This window comes from Thermobia domestica, chromosome 15 (assembly GCF_964235325.1).
Source record: "Thermobia domestica chromosome 15, izTheDome1.hap1.1, whole genome shotgun sequence".
Taxonomy (NCBI): domain Eukaryota; kingdom Metazoa; phylum Arthropoda; class Insecta; order Zygentoma; family Lepismatidae; genus Thermobia; species Thermobia domestica.
Window position 1 is genome coordinate 1,010,959 of NC_137468.1, and position 22,641 is coordinate 1,033,599.

At 33.5% G+C, this 22,641-nt stretch overlaps 1 protein-coding gene across 1 annotated transcript in view; it reads left to right on the forward strand.

The window, feature by feature from the left end:
* The window catches only part of LOC145671800 (sodium-coupled monocarboxylate transporter 1-like), a 136,008-nt gene that overhangs the window by 90,415 nt on the left and 22,952 nt on the right, over window positions 1-22,641 (forward strand). Inside the window, exons 9-13 of the mRNA XM_081741031.1 lie at window positions 588-697; window positions 4,374-4,557; window positions 6,251-6,337; window positions 11,335-11,486; window positions 14,248-14,407. Of these exons, the coding sequence (XP_081597157.1) occupies window positions 588-697; window positions 4,374-4,557; window positions 6,251-6,337; window positions 11,335-11,486; window positions 14,248-14,407 (693 nt within the window). The remainder of the gene's footprint in view (window positions 1-587; window positions 698-4,373; window positions 4,558-6,250; window positions 6,338-11,334; window positions 11,487-14,247; window positions 14,408-22,641) is intronic.

Below are 22,641 nucleotides of genomic sequence, written 5' to 3' on the forward strand. Positions count from 1 at the left end.
ATTAAATTACAAATTTGGTATGTAGATATCAGTCAATAAAATTAAAACTAAGTCAAATCCAAGCTGATGTTGGATGCTACATAGGCAGTTGATAAATTTTGCCAATTTGTATAAATATATTTAAGCAACCTTGGCTTCTTTATAAAACAACAGGCATTCAGGCAAGTAGAAATATATAATTTGGTCTCATTTCGTATGTTTAGGCTTAACATCCTTATGAAATACCACGGTTATCACAGAGACGACTTTCGCTTAAAAGGACACCTCGAATCGCTACTTGGTTTACCCTTGAAAGATGGGTTGTGGTTCGACCGAGAATTGAACACGGGACCCTTTGATTAAAAGGTGAAAAGTAGATAAACGTAATGCGGATGGTTTGATATGTGGAAACGTCACCATGAAGTTCACACGATTTAAAGCTTTTTTTTGGTTTAAACCACCTTGGTTTAAACCAGCCAACCCTGCTTTATAATATTATTTTAACATTTGAAATCAGACTATTTTTGAAGAAATGTCTGTATGTTGTATGTTGTATTACTTTAAAGATATTAAAATAATATCTAATGATTTTTTTTTTTAAATTGTAGATGGTTAACAAAGCGGACCAGCTGTTTCCTCTGTTTGTGATGGACACCCTTGGCGATTTCCCTGGCCTCCCTGGAGTCTTCGTTTCTGGTATATTCAGCGCTGGACTTAGGTACGAAGTTCATCATTTCTATGTATAAATAATTATTAAGACTTGAAGCAAAGAAAATTAGATTAGGAAAAATACTAGTATTTTTCCAATCTTTGAACAAATCTTCATTAAATTTCAGTCGTTTTGTCTTTCTCATTATCACCATATGAGATAGAGATTTTATTTATTTATTATTTAATATTTTTATTTAATTTGGAGATACAAATGTTTTTATGTCTATAAATTTAAGAAAAGACTAGATAAAAGTGTTTATAATATATCCCATTAATTGTTGGACACAATGTAATTAATATACTTTACTTAGTAAGTTTATACATTTTTGTTTCTAAATACAGGGTGGCCCATAGTGATGTTTCAAAAGAAAAACTAGCAACATAACTTGAACATAAAATTGAACATAAACACATTCAGGGCCGGATTTAGGGGGGTGCAAAGGTGCATGTGCACTCCCCCCCCCCCCCTTCGTTGTAAATATACACTACCTAAAGTGAGTTTTCCAAAATCAATAGTTTCTGTCGATTTTCTGAAGGTTGAAGGAAGAGGATTCATCGAGAGCAGACACTTAGCATTTCCAGGGCAATATCTAATTCACACTACAGGTTCCTAAAGGCATTTAAAGACCTCAAATTTAATTCAAATGTACTGACTGTTATTTGGTGCACTCCCTCAGAAAATCCTGGATCCGACCCTGAACACACTACTCTCCTACCTTTCCTTAGAAGAATGTTAATCTCTGTTCTCCATGGTATGGTTCTCCAATGCATCATCCAAATGGATACGTCCCTGGAGACGAAAAGTAACGTTGTCACAAGCAGCTTAACAGACCCGTACTAGTATCCTGTGAAACTCTTCTGTGATAGTTTCCCGTAGTAAGGCCAAATTGCATATGTGATGTTGATACACGTTATCCTTTAAAACACCCCATAAGAAAAAGTCAGATGGTGTTACAAATTGGGAGATCAAGCTGACCACTCCATAAACCAATGTTAACCGATTCAGCGGTTCGGGAATGTATCGTTCAGCCACTCTCGCATTGGCATACACTAACGGTTCTAAGTCCAATGACCGTTATCCCCATTGTTAGGCTACACAGCGTTGCCATATCGAAACGTTTTGTCCAGAATTACAAATACTACAGTCTGTCAAACATCATATATAACTAACTAGCTAACTCTATGGCCTATAGAACCCGGAGGTTCAACGCCGCGTTCACAAAAGCTCTCCACTGACTTCTATCCTTAGCTAACTGCATCCAATTTCTACTTTGTATTTCTGTCTCTGCGAGATCCATCTTAATATTGTGCTCCCATCTACGCCTAGGTCTTCCTAATGGTCGTTTTCCGATTGGTCTTCCAGTCAAGACTTTGAAAGCGTTTCTACTTTCTTCCATTCTAGCTACATGACCCGCCCACCTAAGCCTCCTAGACTTGACGACCCTAACAATGTTGGGTAAACCGTATAAATTATGTAGTTCCTTGTTATGAAATTTCCGCCATTCCCCATTCCCGTTCCTCTTGGGTCCGAATATTTGTCTCAGGACTTGTTCTCAAATACTTTCAGTTTATGTTCTTCCCTCAGAGTAAGCGACCATGTTTCGCATCCATATAGAACAACAGGCATGATTATCGATTTATATATTTTAAGCTTCAAATTGGTCGACAGAATTGGCGACGACAAGAGATTTTGAAGCGAATAGTAACACGAATTCCCTGCTTTTAGTCGACATTTAATTTCCTCGTGAAAAACATCATATATATATATAGTAGTAAATAGTAGTTATATTAATGTATTTTTAAAACGAAATAATGTCTTAACAAATTACCACAAGTTTAATAATTTAAAATTGCAACTTCCCTTTAAAGATATCAAATATAAAGTACCTAAAAAGCTTTCGTATGGAGCAGTTAAAGAGAACAGTTGGAAAAAAAAAAGATTAACAGTTATTAGAATGTTGTAGAAATGGTTGCGCGAGAGAATGCAGATTATAGATACAAAGCTTATTTATCTTATTCCTATCATAATAAGTCAATTTAACATTCATACAAAAAACTTATACTAAATTAATTCTTTACTGAACTTTTTACAACAATAAAGACTAAAATCAAAATCTAAATCTAAATCTAAAAATTTATTTAAAATTCTCTTATGTTAAATTTAATTTTTGTTATTACTACTCCTTTTCTCGAAGGGGGACACAGTGGCTTAGTTGTAGATGCTTACCTCTGGTGCGTGGGGTCTCTGATTCGATCCTCACCCAAGTAAGTTTGTAGTGGACAGCATCGCTTCCTTAGGTTTTCTCGGGGCACTTCTATTTCCTCCCACTTTCTAATTTCACCAATTCTTCCATCATCATTCACTTGCTTTATTCATCATTTCCCTTAGTCTAACAGGTACGATATAAACGTGGGACGTTAAACTCAAATATTTCATTTTTTTCTTTTTTCAAACTTAAAGCGAGAGTAACACGGTGATTGATTTTCATTTCCTAATAATTATGGAAGTGAAGAACGTCTTGAGTTGAAACAGCCGAACTCAGTTTTGATATGGATTTTAAATTTCTTTTATTTTTACATAGCTATTAAAATAAATAAATGAAAATAAAAAGTAGAAATTCTCCATATGTTTGAATTTCAATACCTTAGCAAGCACGTTAATGGATGAAAAGTGTTTTAAAATTGAGAGTATTTAGACGATTCATTAGGATAGGAAAGAAAACGAGTGGGAGAATAGCAATTTTCTGTTCGCTTTCTCCTAAGAAGAAGTTTGCTGATGAGCGAGGGCGACAACTTGTTTCCGTTTTCGTCTAAAATGTTTGTTATGTGAATTTATCGTATCTTATACGATAAATTGTGTATAATAATGACTTTTAAACAAAACATATTAAACTTAAATTCTGCAAAAATTATAAACATTATTTATTTGAAATTATAAACAATAAATCATGAACAATGACTTATATGATACCTTCACAGTTATGATTTTGTTCATGTGCCATTAATGGTTCTAAAATGTCATTGTTCGTTCCTATATAGGAATGGTGAAAGGGAAGTTCAGCCTAGGACTATCTTTTTATAATTAGGAAATCCAAAGTCATAGCGGAAGGAAAGGTGATTGTTTCATTTTTTACATTGACCTTGCCCTTCTGACCCAATGATACGTAGTAAGCGACCTCCAACGAGTATCTCTGTGTCTGTATACTTTGCAATAACCAAACACGGAACACTTCAACTGCAAAACCTTTTCACTGCAGTTGTTGCAATTAGAGCAGTTCCTGCATATACGCACATACGCTGCAACTTCAAAGTGCTAGCTTCAAGTTATTTCTCTATTGTCTTTTTTCAAAAGTTAATGACACATTCTGACGACAATTATAAATAGTATATACTCCACACATCAACTATTAAGTACTGTATACTTATCACTTTGTCTTGCAAGTTATCAAACATCAACCTTGAATAATTTCACCTGTGTTCTATCTAGGTATTTACTCATTACCAAACTATAAATGAACGAAAATATAACGAAGGTTGTTTCATGATAAAGAAACAAGAATTTCTAATGTTGTGTAGGGTTGTTATTATTATTATTATTATTATTATTATTATTATTATTATTATTATTATTATTATTATTATTATTATTATTATTATTATTATTATTATTATTATTATTACAGCACTGTATCTACGGGAGTGAACTCCTTGGCAGCCATTTGGTTTTCAGAATTAAATGGAACAAAATTTAAACAAGAATTGTCAGAGCGAGGGACTGCCATCACTGTCAAACTGTTGGCTCTGGGATTCGGTCTCCTTTCCTTTGCTCTCGTCTTCGTCGTTCCATATCTCGGAGGACTTGTACCGGTGAGTATATTATATTCGTCTTCATTCTTACTTCAAAGTGACCATCTTCTGAAATATTGTTTAAAATATTTTATTTAGACTTTTTTTTTTTCATTCCTTTCATTTACAGAATTGTTTTCCATTGAACAAACCTTGATTTTAGTAGACTTAAATCTGATTGAAGCTACTCGCTGAACAAAATAATACGTTTATTGTAAAAATTATTGACGCGTAACAGTTTCGCCAATTATCTACTTGGCTCTATCAGACACTGCTTCTCATTATGTTCTTCTTCTTGAACTAAGGAATACGGCTTTCATATCAATACTAAACATTATGCTTTTCACCCTAATCTGACCTACTTCCTCCAACCTTCTCTTCAGTTCCATCGAGTTCTTCACACTATTAATTTCTTGTTGCCTCCTTATTACCTCTACCACTTTCTATATCTCTTCCTCCAGTGATTCAAATCTATTGCCTCTGCAATCCAAGTGTCTGATAAAGCCAAGTTGATAGTTAGCGAAACTGTTACATGTTAATAATTTCTAAAATAAACGTATTGTTTTGCTCATCGAGTAGCTTAAAGCGAATTCTTACCCAAATCAGAAGAAAAAATCCCTTTTGATACTTTTACATTATTAGCTGCACCTGCCCGATTCCCTGAGCAACAATTAAAGGATCTGAGAGATGGTGAAGTTGCTAACTTGTATCTTTAGCGGTTAACTTCCGCTAACAAATCCTTAATCTACTACTCTTAATCCTATTCCTTGTGGTTTTTTAATTGCCATTAAAATTAGAACCATACAAGGAATTATAGTCACTTGAAGAGAATGATGGAATAAATGGTATTCTTCGCACGTAGACTCTGTGGCATTGAACATTTCCTTAGACAATAGTTTCTGACATTACAAACGGAAGCGCCAAGTGAACTTTGTGGTGGAAAAACACTGTGGTGCGTGGGTTTTCTCAGGGTTCTTCCGTTTCCTCCCACTTTATTCATTCCACCATTTCCTTCATTTCTCATCATCACCGTCTCCTTTAGCCTAGCCGGCATAACTGTGGGACGTACAACTTAAAGATTTCATTTCATTACAAACGGAACACTACGAGGAAACTATACTCGCTTGAAGATATGGTACATTTTAATGGAGCAAGTGGTATTCTTGAAGCCTGAAAGTACCCTGAGACAATAGTTGCTCCAATGATAATTATCACAATGATGATTGTTATTCATTTAAAATAATATTAACAAAATAATAAATAAAAATCACGTGAAACGACGTGAAATTTTCAGTTGAATGAATTCAAAGTGCATGTTCCTCCTATTGGAAATCGATGGACAGTTTGATGATGATGATAATACGATAACCGAAATATAATGATAAAACATTTATTTCATGAGGACCGTTATTAGAACTAGGTATAAAAATTACAAGGATTTGTACGTTGTTGTTTATGTGCGGTATTTTCACTAATTCCATATTACCTCGGTTTTATTTATATAGATTTATTTATTTACAATTCACAAATTTCAGCACAAAACAAGGTCACTTGAAGTTAAATTATAAAACTATGATATTCAAGATTGTAAATCATTTACAGTTTTAAACTTTTTTATGTTCATTTGTTTTTATGTATTGAGATATCATGATACCTATTCTTATTATTATACATTGCGTTTATTCTTATGATTTCTTTAATCCAATTATTTCAGGTTGCCATTTCTCTGACAAGTTTCCTGTCTGGATCGTTGTTTGGAGTTCTTCTTCTTGGAATTTTCGTTCCCTGGGCAAACACAATCGTAAGGCTTTAATTTTATTCTGAAGTTATTTGTTAAATTCGACTGTTTTAAAATGCTGTCGTCTAGCTATCAATAAACTGTATGCACTATAGAAAGCAACGGACACAGTAGAAAAGTCATGAATTTCTTTCATCAGGTGAGAAGACAACGGTGCTAATTACACATACACAAAAATAAAACTTTTATGCAGTGGATCACAGGGTAGGGATTCGATGTATTTTGTTACACACAATCCAAATTTCAAAACCCCAAGACGATGGACCATGTTAATTTTTTGTTATGGGCGAAAAACTTGAGTGATTTTGGATAGGGAAGATACACGTAACACAGCTATACAAAAAAAAAAAAAAAAAGTTTTGTATGGATTCGATGTATTTTGATAGACGGAATCCAACTTTCGAAATCTCAGGACGATTCACCCTATCAATTTTTTATGGGCGAAAAACTTAAGTGGTTTTGGATAGGGAGGACACGGTTTTTTGCCCATAAAAAATGGTGTGGTCAATCGTCCTGGGGTTTCAAAACTTGGATTCTGTGTAACAAAATACATCGAATTCATACAGAACTTTTATGTGTGTGTGTGGACGTGTTATTGATATTAGAAACAAGCTATAAAGGCAGTAGGGTACTAAAACAACTGAACACTTTAATATATATGATAACTGGGATTAGAAAAATATTATAATAAGGAAAAATGCAACTCTACGATGATTTCCATTCCATCCTTTTTGGAAGTAGAAACAAAATGGAAACAAGTATTTAGGTTAATGCCTTTTGTTTATGATCTATAGGCTACAGAAGACGGAAAATAAATATCAGTAAATGCTTCAGAATTGGGTCTGTGTACGTGAGAGGAAACGAGAGAACTCCGAGACAAGCTAAGTACACGAGGTTGTCCAACATAAACTAACATGACCCTGAATTGAACCAAGAATCCCTTGCACTAGAGATGAATATTCTCTCATTAAGTCAACATGCTTTTTTTTTCTTTTTATGTATTAAAAGAGAAATACTTTCATCTTTAGTTTTCAAGTATCTAGCGAGGCCATCCTGTCCTCTTCAACAGGGAATCGAGGGATAGATACGAATTAGTAAAAACTACAAACGTAAGAAAAAAGATTCAATGAACACATACTGCTATTTGGAAGCATTATACATAACAAATACTGTATTCATATCCTCATAATGTACTTTAAAGGTTAAAAGCAATTAACTAATTTAGTTAAATCTCTATCGATAACCAATGATATAGGAATTATATGTACAGATGGAACAAAGTAATTCGGAAGCTTGACTAGAAAATGGACTACTTACCAGGAAGTAGTCAAAAACAAAATAACACCCACCCAAAAAAGTACATATAACTTTTTCACTAAAAAGCTTTTGGTAAAAACATAGGGAGTAAAGGAAAAGAAATATTAAAGAACAAAGAATAAGCTGTGAATCGTCTAGATAGGCACCTTGTCGGAATGCAGGGCTAGTTGCTTACATGATAGCATTACCAAGCTGAAGGTAGATGGAGTTAACTTGAATTGAGTAGATTTTTGAGTTTAACGTTCCTTTTAGTAGCAAGGCTATAGGAGACGGGACCTACTGATTAACGTGGAATCCAAACCATATGACCTTCTGCCTAGAATCGAACCCGGGTCTCCCACGCCAAATACACGTGTGCTAACCGCTTAGCCACGAATGAGCTCTGAAGGTAGATGCAGTTTAATGCAGAAAGATAAAACTAATGAAAGAAGTAGATCGGTAGAAGTGCAGGAAAGTGAAGGAATCACTTTAAAAAAGAAAATTTTATATACTATAGGAAAATGGAAGAGGGTAGAAGGTCCTCTCGAAATAAATAATGAAAGAGGGTAGAAGGTCCTCTCGAAATAAATAATGAAAAGAGGGTAGAAGGTCCTCTCGAAATAAATAATGAAAGAGGGTAGAAGGTCCTCTCGAAATAAATAATGAAAAGAGGGTAGAAGGTCCTCTCGAAATAAATAATGAAAGAGGGTAGAAGGTTCTCTCGAAATAAATAATGAAAGAGGGTAGAAGGTCCTCTCGAAATAAATAATGAAAGAGGGTAGAAGGTCCTCTCGAAATAAATAATGAAAGAGGGTAGAAGGTCCTCTCGAAATAAATAATGAAAGAGGGTAGAAGGTCCTCTCGAAATAAATAATGAAAAGAGGGTAGAAGGTCCTCTCGAAATAAATAATGAAAGAGGGTAGAAGGTTCTCTCGAAATAAATAATGAAAGAGGGTAGAAGGTCCTCTCGAAATAAATAATGAAAGAGGGTAGAAGGTCCTCTCGAAATAAATAATGAAAGAGGGTAGAAGGTCCTCTCGAAATAAATAATGAAAGAGGGTAGAAGGTTCTCTCGAAATAAATAATGAAAGAGGGTAGAAGGTCCTCTCGAAATAAATAATGAAAGAGGGTAGAAGGTCCTCTCGAAATAAATAATGAAAGAGGGTAGAAGGTCCTCTCGAAATAAATAATGAAAGAGGGTAGAAGGTCCTCTCGAAATAAATAATGAAAGAGGGTAGAAGGTCCTCTCGAAATAATTGGGAATACGAGATGAAAGTATTTCTCCTTTTGTAAAATGAATGTTGACTTAAATGATAGAACATGCACTTTTGGTGCCAGAGATCTCTGATTCGATTCAAGGTTATGTGAGTTTATGGTAGAAAACCTCGTGTTTGTAGTTGGTCTCGGAGCTCTCTCATTTTTTCCCCAGATACCAATTCTTAATTCATTCACATTTATCTTCCGTCTCCTTCAGCCTTAGATCATAAAAAGGGGCGTTTTGCCTGGGCAAGTAGACTTTAAACACTTTTACGCCAATCTTTCTCTTACTCTACAGAATCTATCTCGCACAACCGTAGTACGATTACTTCTGATCTTCAAGCATGATAAGTTAAGCATAACTAAGATAAAGCAAGGATATGAATGGCAAAGGAATTCTTCAAAAGGAAGAAAATACTATTTTGTGGAACCTCAAATAAAGAGTTGAGAAAAGGGTAGAAGGTCCTCTCGAAATAAATAATGAAAAAGGGTAGAAGGTCCTTTCGAAATAAATAATGAAAGATGGTAGAAGCATTATATGGTTAAGATTCATATAATGCTTCGTGTGGAGTATTATAGTGTATAGGTCAGAAACATGGACATTACGAAAAAATGCAGAAAAATGACTGAAAGCTTTCGAAATGTGGGTGTGGAGAAGGAGAGAATAAGTTGGGTCAAGTGGAAAACGAATGAGAGGGCGTTAGAAATGATGTAGGAGAAAAGAACAATTTTAGATATTATTAAGAGAAACTGGTTGGGATATTGGCTAGGAAGGAAGTGTATCATGAGGGACGTGCTAGAAGGTATGGTGGCAGGAAAGAGAGGAAAGAGGCGAAAAAGATTACTATTAATGGACGATATCGAAAGAGAAAAATCGTACATGAAGACGAAGAGGTTAGCGGAAGACCGTGGAGCATGGAAGCTTCTTAGTTGCAGCAAGTGACCTGCCAATAAGGGCAGAATATCTTTGAGGATGAAGATGTTCATAAAGAGTAACGAAGAACTTATTATCAGAACAAACATCATAACATGTAATATTCTTTGCTTTTTAATCCTCTCCCGGCATATGTCATTTCCAGTCAAAAAAGGGGGGAAGAAACAATCAAAAGAATTATTACTCCAAGCTTTATAATATTTGATATTGGTTATCCACAGGTCCATGAATGCATTATCTTTGATCGTATAGCTACCGTTCGTTACGTAAGATATTGAACGAATTTATTGACATATTTCCAAATTGACGATGAAATAATATGAAGCATATATATAGTTGAGAGTTTTGTGTTATATATTTAGGCATATATTCCAGAAAGAATCAGAATTCCGTACATCATATTTATTCATATTTCTGTCAACCCTTAACATATCATGTAACCGTGTATCGGTAGTATACAGTAAATTAACAATGTATTCGCTTATTACATCGGCTAAAATAAAATTCAAGACGTATTAATTAATCCAAAGAGTGCTCAGTATAATTAGGTAGGGTAAATGTGATTATGATTATTAGGAATTATAACTATTTCACATTAAATAATAATATCAGAAATCAGTATGACGGAACTACTTCAAATTGTAATTGCAGCTTATTTTGCAATTGCTATTATAGTAGAAATCTATATATATAAATTAAAGTGACTATGTTCGTGATTTCGCATCACTTGAACCACCCGACCGATCTCGATCAAATTTTCAACATAGATGAGATTTGGGCCTGGGATGGTTTTTATTGTTTCATTTTCACGGTACAACGTAGGTAAAAAGGAGGGGAAGGTATATAAAAATGATTGAAAATGACCGATATTAGTGTCAAATCCATAGTTTTCGGGGTCGTTGAGACGAACAGTGATACTTCCGATGCTGTTTAAATTCAAACTCGCCTCTTTATGCCCAAAATGAAATGTATTCTTCTCGTGCGAAGAACGGGTATTCTGTTAGTAAGCTATAAAATCATTAAGGCAGTGATGATTTCAGATGATTTTTTTTTAAGGGACTTTCGATGCAAGAGAAAAAAAATAGTACTCCGAAAATAGTGGTAACCCACGTTGAGCACGACCGGAGATATCTCCCCAACGGAGGAATTCTGTAACTTCGGGGGAAAGGGATGTATCCTCTGGAATCATCAGTGTTTATGGGCGCTATATCAAATATCATGTAGTGAAAATGCTAGTACGTGGTATGTGCACAATCTTCGTGTAGAACATGGTTTTCATAATGAAAATTTGTATTACACTCTCTTCCAAAGCGTAGAACGTATAAATTGTATTTCCGAAAGAAAGTAGAGAGCAAGAAATAATGAAAACAGAAATTAATACACGCTTTAAATGTTTGTTATAGATATCTTGAATGTTAATATATTTATTATGTTATTCTTATAACACAAATATCATACTTCAACTCTAGATTTTATCGTATGTTAACATTTAAATTTTGTTTGTATTGTATAGGGAGCTACCGTTGGTTTGTTAGCAGGAGTGGGGGGTTGGATGACGATTGGAGTCCAAATAGCTACGGAGTCTGGAGAGACCATTTATCCTCCATTACCCACGAGTATAGACAATTGTCCTTTCAACGTCACACTTCCACCTCCAGCACCAAGGTAAGTGAACGTTTCTTTCCAAAGTACCTCTATAGATTAAATTACTTGAAGGAGTGATGGGATGCATATCAAATAATCACCTAACCATCTAAATAGCGATTCGTACGCAAACGTTTCAACGATAAGTTTTCATCTTCTTCATTGCATATCCCTTAAAAATTTTACGTTGCTTGATGAAGTACATTTTTTGACTAACTTCCTCTACTGTAAAAATTATAAGCGTATATAAAGTTCTAAAGTATTATTGTTAAATTTTCACTGTTACTACGTGTACTATCTTCTAATTACCTTTATCCAGACTCCAAGAAAATAAACATTAGTGTAGAAATAATTATTAGCAATTATTAAAACATTGCTTTTAATTTTCCTAATTTTATATTGTATATTAGTTTTCTATTTTTCGTCTATTTGAGTTTTGGTTAAAAAATCAATATCAGAAGGGCAATTTGTATATCTACGTTATCGATGGAACTCATTCCATCTTGACCAAAATTGGGATGGTGGTAGAACTTTACGAATTTAGTATACATATGAAATATTTTGATATGTGTCCTGAGTTATTAGCCACCAAATTTGAGGATTGGACTTTGTAAAATGAAGAAATTTCACTAAATAACAATCGATAAAACCGATGCGACTTTGAACAAACTTAATACGGTGATAAAGGTTGACAAGCTATGCATATATTCGAACATAGTATGAAATATTAACGTGTTTCCAAGTTATTGACAATCGAAGTTGGGTTTGAACTCAGTGAAACCAAGAAATTTCACTGAAAATGATTAATGGGAGTCACCTGATTTTAATCAAATTTGGCATGGTAGTAGTAGACCTTCATGAGCTCACTATGCATGAACATCTTTGATCCTCGAGTTATTTGCTACCGAAGTTAAGATTTGGACTTACTTGAGTTGAAACCTCGAAGCCCAAACCTTAAGTTTGATAACCAATAACTCAAAAACAAAGTACCTGCACACAGTAGTTCACACTCTTATTAAGCTTAATGTCTACCAACATTTCGAATTTGGTCAAGTGGAGATTGTGGTTCCTGAGTTATTGGTCACCAAGTTTCGAGCTTGATCTCTAAAATCCTGTCATGGGAAGTAAGTATTTATAAATAAGATTGGCTAAAAATCAATGGACGATGTTTTTCGTTATAGGAAAATTTACTAGTTCCTTGTTTTATAGCCAGTGCTTTTTTCCTATTATTGGAACTCAAAATTGAAATTAAAAAAGAAATGCCGACCAGTTATATATCTGTTTTCAGTAAACTAAACTATCCCATATCATTTTGTCCTAAATATCCTATACGGATTTCAATTTCTCAGGAAGGGCTTCTCGATAATGAAAAAACGGTAAGTATTTTAGAAGTCATTCCTAAAGAATTCAGACAGAAATCCGTATAGGATATTTAGGATAAGGTGAGATGTAATTAGTTTGTTGTACGGAGATAATTGTTTATGTCACCACTTTACGTATAATATATATGATAATTTCTAACTTGGGGTGAATTTTACCTTCTTTACTTTCTTATTCTAAGAAATAGACTTAGTTCCTAAGCCTCAATGTTTCATTATAGTTGGATAAATTTTAAGCAAGTTATTATCTATGAGACAGACAGATTGCTGAGTCGAATGATACAAGCTCACATACTCTTGGTTCAGTTATCTTTCTTTCATGTTTAATAACGCTACGAGTTGGCTTGCATTACAATTTTCTTTTAATATATAGTTCTCATGCAATGAATCTTAACATGGTTTAATACCCACTTGTTTTAAGTTGTAAATGTATAAGAAGTTTAGGGCCGCGGTGGCTAAGTGGTAGAGCATTCACCTCTGGTGCTTGGAGTCCCGGGTTCGATCCCAGCCCCCGCCAAATGAACTTTGTGGTGGACAAAGACAGTGTGCGTGGATTTTCTCGGGGTTCTCCCGTTTCCTCCCACTTTCTTCATTCCACCATTTCATTCATTACTCATCATCACCGTCTTCTTTAGCCTAACTGGCATAACTGTGGGACGTAAAACTCAAAGATTTTTTTTTTGTATAAGAAGTTCCTATAGTCATTACCAAAGCTTTTAATATTAATATTTAATATTCTATTACATACTACATAATATGAGGCATGTAGAATAACAACAATGTATGAGTGAACATCCAGTTTTTCTTTTTCGTTAAGCACAGCCTATTAACATTCCTCTATAATCACTGTTAATGATTTTATAAAATTACTAAACGGAACTAGATTCTTGGTGCAACAGTTCTTGGGGGCCAGGGCCTACCACCTGGCTCTGGTTTTAGTACTTGTGGATTTGGAGTGATGTGTGGTAATCACATCAGCTGCCTTCGACGTTCTTGATCGAAAACTTATACTTCTTTCTTTTAAGTAACTTCTCAACCTGCGCCGTAATGCAAGCGTAATCTGATCAGTATGCACGGTCTCCCATCTTTTCTCTGCTCAGATCCGGCATTGCTTGACTTCACTGAACTCATGAGAACAGGTATTCCAATGAAACTAGGGCGTTGGCCTGAATTAAGAAAAACAAAAGAAAAAAGAAAATTTCAAATGTTGCTCTGATGTACTGTTAGTGAAACTTCAAGCACATTTATCTAAAAACTACCAATTGCCACACACGTCCTTGCTATTCTAGATATCTTATATATATATAACTCATCTTCGAGTTACTTAACTTAAAGTATTTTGTGTCTATTAATGGAAGAACGTTAATTGTATTATAAATATTGTGATTTTGTTCTCTTTACAGAGTGGACGCTTTCCCCTTGTACCAAGTATCCTTCTTGTGGTATTCGTTCATTGCCATTGTGATTACCCTGTTGGTAGGAATGGCTGTCAGCTACGTGTGCAAAATTAAACACCCGAAACCGACCCTTATGACTCTGTCGCCTCTCCTGTACGGATCTCAGGTAAGAAAACCAAGACTCTTACCCGCACGATCAATATTATAAGTCTGTTCACGCTCATTTTCTGTGCTCAAGGTGAGTTGTTGATGGAATGAATCGTGGTACATGTGAAGAAAGAATATTGAGGTTTCAAGATTCATCGATATAATTCATCATCATCATCATCATAATCAAAACCATCATCAAATATTTCATATATTCGTTTACTTTACAAACATATGGGCCTTTCATTCTTTCCTGCTTCGTATTTCCAGTATCATGTACTTTGTCTTTAGTTCATAATTTGGAAAATGGATACATTTCATAAATTCAACAGTTGAGTAGAATCCAGTGCTACATGTATTCAATTAACTGAGTGTATTGAGAAGGGATTGAGTCTTATGTAATAGTGAGTGATTGCGTCAGCCTTGCTTTTGACACTTTCAGCTCTTTTCTAACGTTATTCTACAACATATGGCCTATTTCACAAAACTAACAATTTTACAAGTTGTTTTTACAAGTCTAAATTGTTATAAAATGGAAATATTAGATTAGTAGTAAAAATCGTTTGTAAATTTTAGTGACATTACCTCTAATAAGTTATAATTTTATGATACCTACAACTGTATTTTTTATTTTAATAATTCTACACTAATATTACAAGACTAGTACATTTGTAAAACAAGTTTCTGATGAAGGAGAATAGGACAGTTATGCGTAGAATCTCTATAACCTAAGAGATAGCCCCACTCACCTATTCTATACGTAACATAACATTTCAGTTACGTTACGTTACGTTCTACGTAACATTTCAGTTTTTTTTTTTCTTTTTCAATAATCAAATACGACGAATTAAATATATCTTTTGCTGTCTACGTATTAGTATTTCGATCTGTTATACGAGTCATGGCCAAGAGGCCAAAATGAATAATAAATTATTTGTTCTCTTTTTTAACCCTAGGCCTACGAGGGAAGTGTGTACTTGGCCATCATAATATATCTGAATCGAGACTTTACTTCTAACTGTGAAAACAGTTATGCCCCCGCAACCTGAACGTCCCAGAACTCGAAAAACTTGGAAAACGAACGAAAAATTCAAAAAACTTTGCCTCGAAATATGAGTACTGCTTTGGAATCTGAAATCCCGACACAAATTTCATATGTTTTTGCGTATGTTTTCCCTGAACTCCTGTGCACTTTGTGGTTCAATTTGTTGTCGGAAACTTGAATGAGAAAAGTATATCGTGTAATTCACTGCTAATTCTGTGCCTTTGTACTTGTTTTGTGTTGTTTGCTTGTACAGTATATTCGCATGGTCATAAGAAGTCCATTTTTATACAACTATTATTATTTGTTAATATTTTACCTTTCATTCGAGTTCGTAGGACCCAGGAAGGATTAATCCAGTTTCTATTATTTTAAAGGGAAAAACTTATCTTGGGTCTCGCACAGGGTTTTAGGACGGATTAAGTTTGTGTCCCAAGGTATAACTGTATTTTCTTAACCTTTTGTCTACCAAGGCTACTCTCCAAGGTAAAGCTACTGATACCAGTCCCGGTTTTAGATAATGCAAATTTCATACAATTACTTTAAAACGATCGTCCCTTAGCCTCTAATTGGCCTATACATGAAACAAGAAGCAGGATACGGAGAGTAAAACAAAGATTCAGAGAATGTACGACTTAGCCATATTCAGCGAACTTTGGCCTCAGGCGGGGGAAGAAATCTGGAGAATGGTCCCCAAGTTTACTTCTTATTTCGTTCTGGCCCTCCGTGAGTTGCAAATCGGCTATCATTGCATTTGAAAAACAAAATAGTATATTAATTTTATATAGTTCTATGCCTTGTTGCAAATATAAGAATTAAAATGAAGTTAAAGTTTAGCAAGATCAAATGTAATGTATAACATGAATTTTGCTTCAAATATAATGATATTAAATATAATTATAACATGAATTTTGCTCTACTCGTTTAATAATTTAACTGTTAAAGAACTGATAATGCCCGCTTTGCACCCTAAATGGTTGGCTACAAAATGGATAACGTTATCGAAATAATCCCAATATGACATTATAGCTTAACAGACGATAACGTAGCTGGTATTCAACTGTTGAGTTTGCTGAATGTTCCTAACATGCATACTTGTAAATATTTTTTTTCGTATCGTTTGTGTATATAAATGCTTATATATGCCTTTTTTATTTCGTTGTTGTGTTTGCTTCTTGCTTACATAATCTTAGCAGCTGCTTTTGGATTCTCTCCTTGATCCATGATCTACAAATATTCAATTGAATGTTCCATTCTAGCCAAGCATTTCAGCCCAGGAAGATTATTATCAAACTAGGTTTAACATATTTAATATATATATATATATATATATATATATATATATATATATATATATATATATATATATATACTGTTTGTTACAAGTCGAGAAATATTCAGATAAGTTCGAAGTTATTTTTAAGAAGACTTATTTTTTTGTGCAATGTTTTACGTGTAAATTTTAAAGAAAGTTCCTTCTTTTAGAATCAACAATTTTGTGCAATATTTTTGTATCTGTATAATATTTTACAATCTTTTGTAAACACTTTTATGATTATTTTATTTTTTTTAAAAAAATGTATATCCTGTTTTGTCTTTTAGAATGTTTTATTGTTTTTTTTTTTTCTTTAAGAAAAAATGTATTTTTTACGTTAATATTGATGTGAATTGGTGCTTGTAAATTAAATCTTGATTATATGTAATGAGAATGTATGTAAAGTACCTGCACGTTACAGCAAGATCTGTCTCAGTTGAAACTGGAAACCGTCTTTAGCTCTACCTGCTTTATGTGTATGTATGAATGAGTGATACGCTTGTATTTGTTAGTTTCAAGTTTATGCCTTGTTCGTTGGATGAACTATGTATTGTATCCTAAAAACATGTAATAACTAAAACTATTTTTAGTCATGTGTGCTTATTAAAGTAATCATACTTCTACAGCAATTATAACTAATCATAGTTGTAATCTAGTCACTAGATATAGCTTAGAAAGTTTGAAATATATGTTTCTTTTACATACGAAAGAAGAAATTCTAAAATTACAATCTACAAAAGTTATATCTATATCTATAAATTGTGTATGTTAGAATGCGATCTTTTGTCTGTGTATATATATTTTTTTCTAAATTCTTGTATTTTATGTTATTTGTGCTTGATCTTTTTTTAAACGCTTTTAGTATTTCTTGGCACTGAATGTTGAAATATCGTTTCTGTAATAATTTGTTGTTGACTTGCATCACAACATATATATTCCTTTCTATATATAATATTATTCCACTTTTTGCTGAAAACAATATTAGTTTATACTGATTTTGAATGAGCATGTAGAAAAAACAACTTAATTCTTTTTATGTAATTCATGTATGTACTGATATATTTATGGTGTATGTGGAATCAGCAACGAAGCTAGCAGGAATTTGGCAACATCTTCCTCCTCCTCCCAGACATATATAAAAATTTCCATCAATTTATATACAAGTCAGCCAAGTTTCAGGGGGCGCACAGAGCTTGTACCTCGCATATTCTACTTTTATATTTGCTAATATCTGTAATTGTTTAGAGTCTTCATCATCATTTAAAATTATTTGTAAATAAATGGCATTTTTAATCAGTTTGTTTTGAACGAAAGAGTACTTGACAATATTGAAATGAAAAGTGTTTTTATTTCAACTATAACCTTCTACTACCAGTGAAGAGTTTATTTATATTAAGTGGAAAATCAAAGACTATTCGTCTTGAGACGGAAATACTGCAAAATATGCATGAACACTTTATTGAATACATTATTAGTGCTGAATCAAACAGAGCAGGTGAAAGTTTTTTAATATCTTCCATCAAGTCAAGAAGAAAATACACACTATCAAGAGTCATAAAGTGTGGAATACCTGATGTTCACATTTGGATTTTGTAAGTTCTGCGCTAATTGAAATCAAATACTTCTGTCAGATGAAAATGTTCTCTCCGTATTTCACAAAAGAAGACTCACGCTTTGAGACATGTCAAAAGTTTCATTTTTCACTGACTTGAGTGTAGAAAGAAAGCAGATAAACACTGCTTTTGTGCCATTGAAAGTGTCCGGAAGCTATTTTCAATCTTTAGCAAGAAGCTTACAAAATTTCAGGTAAGAACTACGGAATAAGTACTGTACCACCTTCTACTACAAAGCGCAAGAATGTTTCACGATTTTTGAAAGTTTCGGAGGATACTATTATTATCTATGGTACAGATATATGAACCAGATCTGTGCTTTTTTTTTGTATCTGTGAATCGTATATGTGTATCTAAATCATATTTTTTTTTTCTGTGCTTTCAATCTATGTGGGAATGAATGCGTAAATTGTAAATATTTGCTTTTCTCTTATGCTTGTTGCTTGGCTTTTTCATTAATTTTAACTGCTTCTAACAAATTAATTAACTCCAATGTGTTTTTGTTGACTGAATTAATCAATTCTTCTATCTTTGAGCTCTGTTTCTTTCTGATGGCGAGTGTGTATGTTTCTTTCTGAGAAAGAAATTATTTGAAAGCATTTCTTAGTACATTTCATAAATCTACATCTACAAAATATTGCTGAAAACTTTTGGCACAAGCTATTTGTGAAGTTATGTTAAGGGCCATTCAGAGTAAAAATCGCATCATTTTGCATTTTCAAGGTAAATATAAACAAAAGATAATTTTAAGATTTGGAAGACGTAGAGGCCTACAGCATAAGAAGTGCTATGAAAAACAGTGGTAAGAACTTCGCACATTATACAGTATTTTCAACTAACAGAGATCTTCAGAGTATCTACTGATACTGCAAATACTGGAAATATACTGGAATTTTGATCCACATACTGGAAAAATCATGAAACTGGTAATTTGTCAACAATACTTTTATATAATTGTTTTAATAGTCTTAGAAACAATTTTGTATCCATTGAGATAGTAAATTTTTCCAAAGCAAGAGTTGTATACATTTTGTAATTAGATATTTGAAGCAATGGGTGGAGTGAAGGACTGTGAGGAAAGTTGGGAGGTCTTTAAAAAATGTTAAAAAATCATTGTATTAAAAAAATCAAGATTAACTAAATTTATTAAAAGTAAAATATTATTTTGATAGTAAAATAATTACAAACCTGAAATCATCAGGAGTGTGATTATTCCTAAAGAACTTTAAAAAATCAATCTAGTTATACAAAATATACTGGAATTATGAAAATGAAACTCAGTAGACACCCTGATCTCACATAAACATATAATATAGTCGCATGTCTTCGCTGAAAATAATATATTCAAATTTTACTCTTTATATCATAGTCTTTCTGACGTTCTGAACGCTATTTTTTTTTTTTTTTTTTTCAAATTTTTATGTTAGCTTCTAATTTATAGATACTTTGAAAAAATAATTGGCGCGATTTTTACTTTGAATAATTCTTAATGGAAGGAAAAGATTATGGTAGAACTAAAAAGAATATACAGCAATAATTGTTTACTTTTTTAATAAAAAAAAGCTCAGCAATTTTTGAGAGTGAATTACAGAAACAAAAGAGAAAATATTTTCTTTATTTATAACAATATAACGAGCAACTTTTTCTATATATAGAGGTAAGTAGACACAATTAATACATTATATAGTTTTATTCAAAATTTTGAAGGAGGTTTTTTTTTTAAGTTTCAGAACTATTTATTCAAAGTATTTCCAGACTTGAAGCAGCGTAGTGGCTCTTGAGGGTGGCAAAAAGATTGTAATTTTAATCAAAGTGCCTTCCCTCAAAAGCCTCCACTTCTTTGAAGTAGGCATTGTATTATGCCTCTATTCTAACATTTTGTAGAAAACATTTGATTGATTGATTTATATTTAGTCCTTTGTGATCAGTGAGACTGTATAGGAGTTTAAAGTGGAATCTGAACTCTTGTAGTGCACTCAATGATCTTTCCAGGGAATCGAATCCAGGATATCGTGCGCCAACGAGACACGCACGAGGCACTAGATCAGCGAGAAGGCCATTTTTTATTTTATTGTTTACATGTTAAAAGTTTTTCATGTAGTTTGAAGCATTGCTTACTCTCTTCTTACTTGAAACTTAACAGCAAGAAATGTGACTGTATTACCATTATTCTGAAAAAGCCTCCCGTTCCCCCACACATCATTTCAATGATTCCCCCATAACACATTCGGCTACTCATAATGATTTTGGTGTCATCTTTGATTCTAAACTCACATTCTCTGATCACATCTCCTCAGTACTTAAGAATTCAATGCGCATGTTGGGACTTCTTTGTCGATTTATTGAACTACGCACTCTTTTGTCATTAGCAACTATTTATAAAACTTCAATAGCGCCCAAGATCGAATACTGCTCTCCCATATGGGCCATGACAGCACCTACACATCTCTCTAGACTTTATTCCATTCTCAACTTCTTTATTTCTATATCACATTTTCGTGTTCCCGCACTTCAAATATTACATAAGAAGGAGCTCTTGTAATATCTTAATATCCAAACTCCGGGAGTACCAGAAATAACTGACCTGAAATTTCTTCATAAAATAGTTAATGAAAATTTAAGATTGGAAACATTACATCAGGAACTATCCTTACGTGTCCCTGCATAACCCGAAATACCCACCTATTGCATTTTACTCGCCGTAGGTTGGCGATTATACAGAGGTCACCTTTTTAGAGAATACTGAACTGTTATAATCATTTAACAACAGATGTGGACATTTCTTCGAGCTACCCGATGTTTGAAAGAGCAATTAAATCAGTTTTGGCGAAATAATATTACTTTTGCACTATTTGTTGACACCGGTTTTATTTTGTTCTATTCTGTTTGTCCACATTTCCCTGTGTAAAATGGCAAAGTTATCCTGTATCTGGGAGTGTGTTCAATAAATAAATAAATAAATAAATAAATCACCTTCACGAGACGTTACTTTTCAATCCAATAAAACCAGAGTAACAATGAGAGCTAAATTAACACAATTGACCATAACGATGAAAGAGAAAGAACTAATTCTTATTACCATTTGAGAAAATATACAGGGTGGTAGGTAGCTCCACCGAAGAACTTTGGGAGGCAATTCCTTATACGAAATGAAAGAAAAAAGTTCTAATAAACATGGGCCGAAGAATGCCTCCTTTCAGAGTTATGATCCATTGAAAATTCGAAAAATCATTTTTCAAAACTCCCTAACTTAGAAAGTATAGGATTTATCCCAAGCGCTTTAAGGAATTACACACGAACTAGTATGTGCTCTATCTAAATATCAATGTTTTACCATCCTCTCTTATCGGTGAAAGGAACTGTAAAAAGGAACTTGAAATATAGGGATACTCCTTTAAGTACTAATGATGCGTTCATTTCACTGGTATCGGTGAATTCTGAAACATGGATATTTAGATAGGGCGTATACCAGTTCCTGGGTAATTCCTTAAACCACTTGGGATAGGCTCTATAGTTTCTAGGCCAGGGCGTTTTGAAACGTGATATTTCGAATTTTCGGTAGTTCATAACTCTGAAAGGAGGCGTTTTTCGACCCAGGTTTATTAGAACTTTTTTCTCTCATCTCGTAAAGTTTTTCGGTGGAGTTACCTACCACCCTGTATAAATGTCATAAACTATCGGAGGTGAGGAGAAGCACAAGTCTTTTGGAAAGGCAAATAGAAGAAGAACGTTATATTAAACTCCAAAAAAGTAGATAGAGAAAAATAAAGAAAAGAAAAGAAAAAAAGAAAGCATGAACACGCTTCATTAAGGTAGAAGCTAATGGAAAGAATTGTAATGTTTAATAAAACAACAACGTTTTTAAAAATATAAATTGAGAAAAGAAAATGAAATAAAATTCTCAGTTTAACGTCCCACGTTTAAGCTCTTTAAGCTAAGAGAGACGGAAGACAAGTGAATGACGATGGAAGAGTCAGTGAAATGATAATGTGAGAGGAAATGGAAGTATCCCGAGAAAACGATGTTGTTCACCACAAACTTACTAGGCCGGGGATTGAACCAACAACTCCACACAGAAAAGACAAGCGCTCTACCACTGAGCCACCCCCAAACCTCAATTGAGTCATGACATTTCTGTAAGCCATAAATTTAGTTATTTCTCTCCTTAACATCAGAAAATGACACAATCATTTGAAACATTATTTTTCTTTATATTACGATTTTTTTCATCAAGTTAGCAAGGACAATATCACTTTCCATCTTTCACGCACATGTGAAAATAA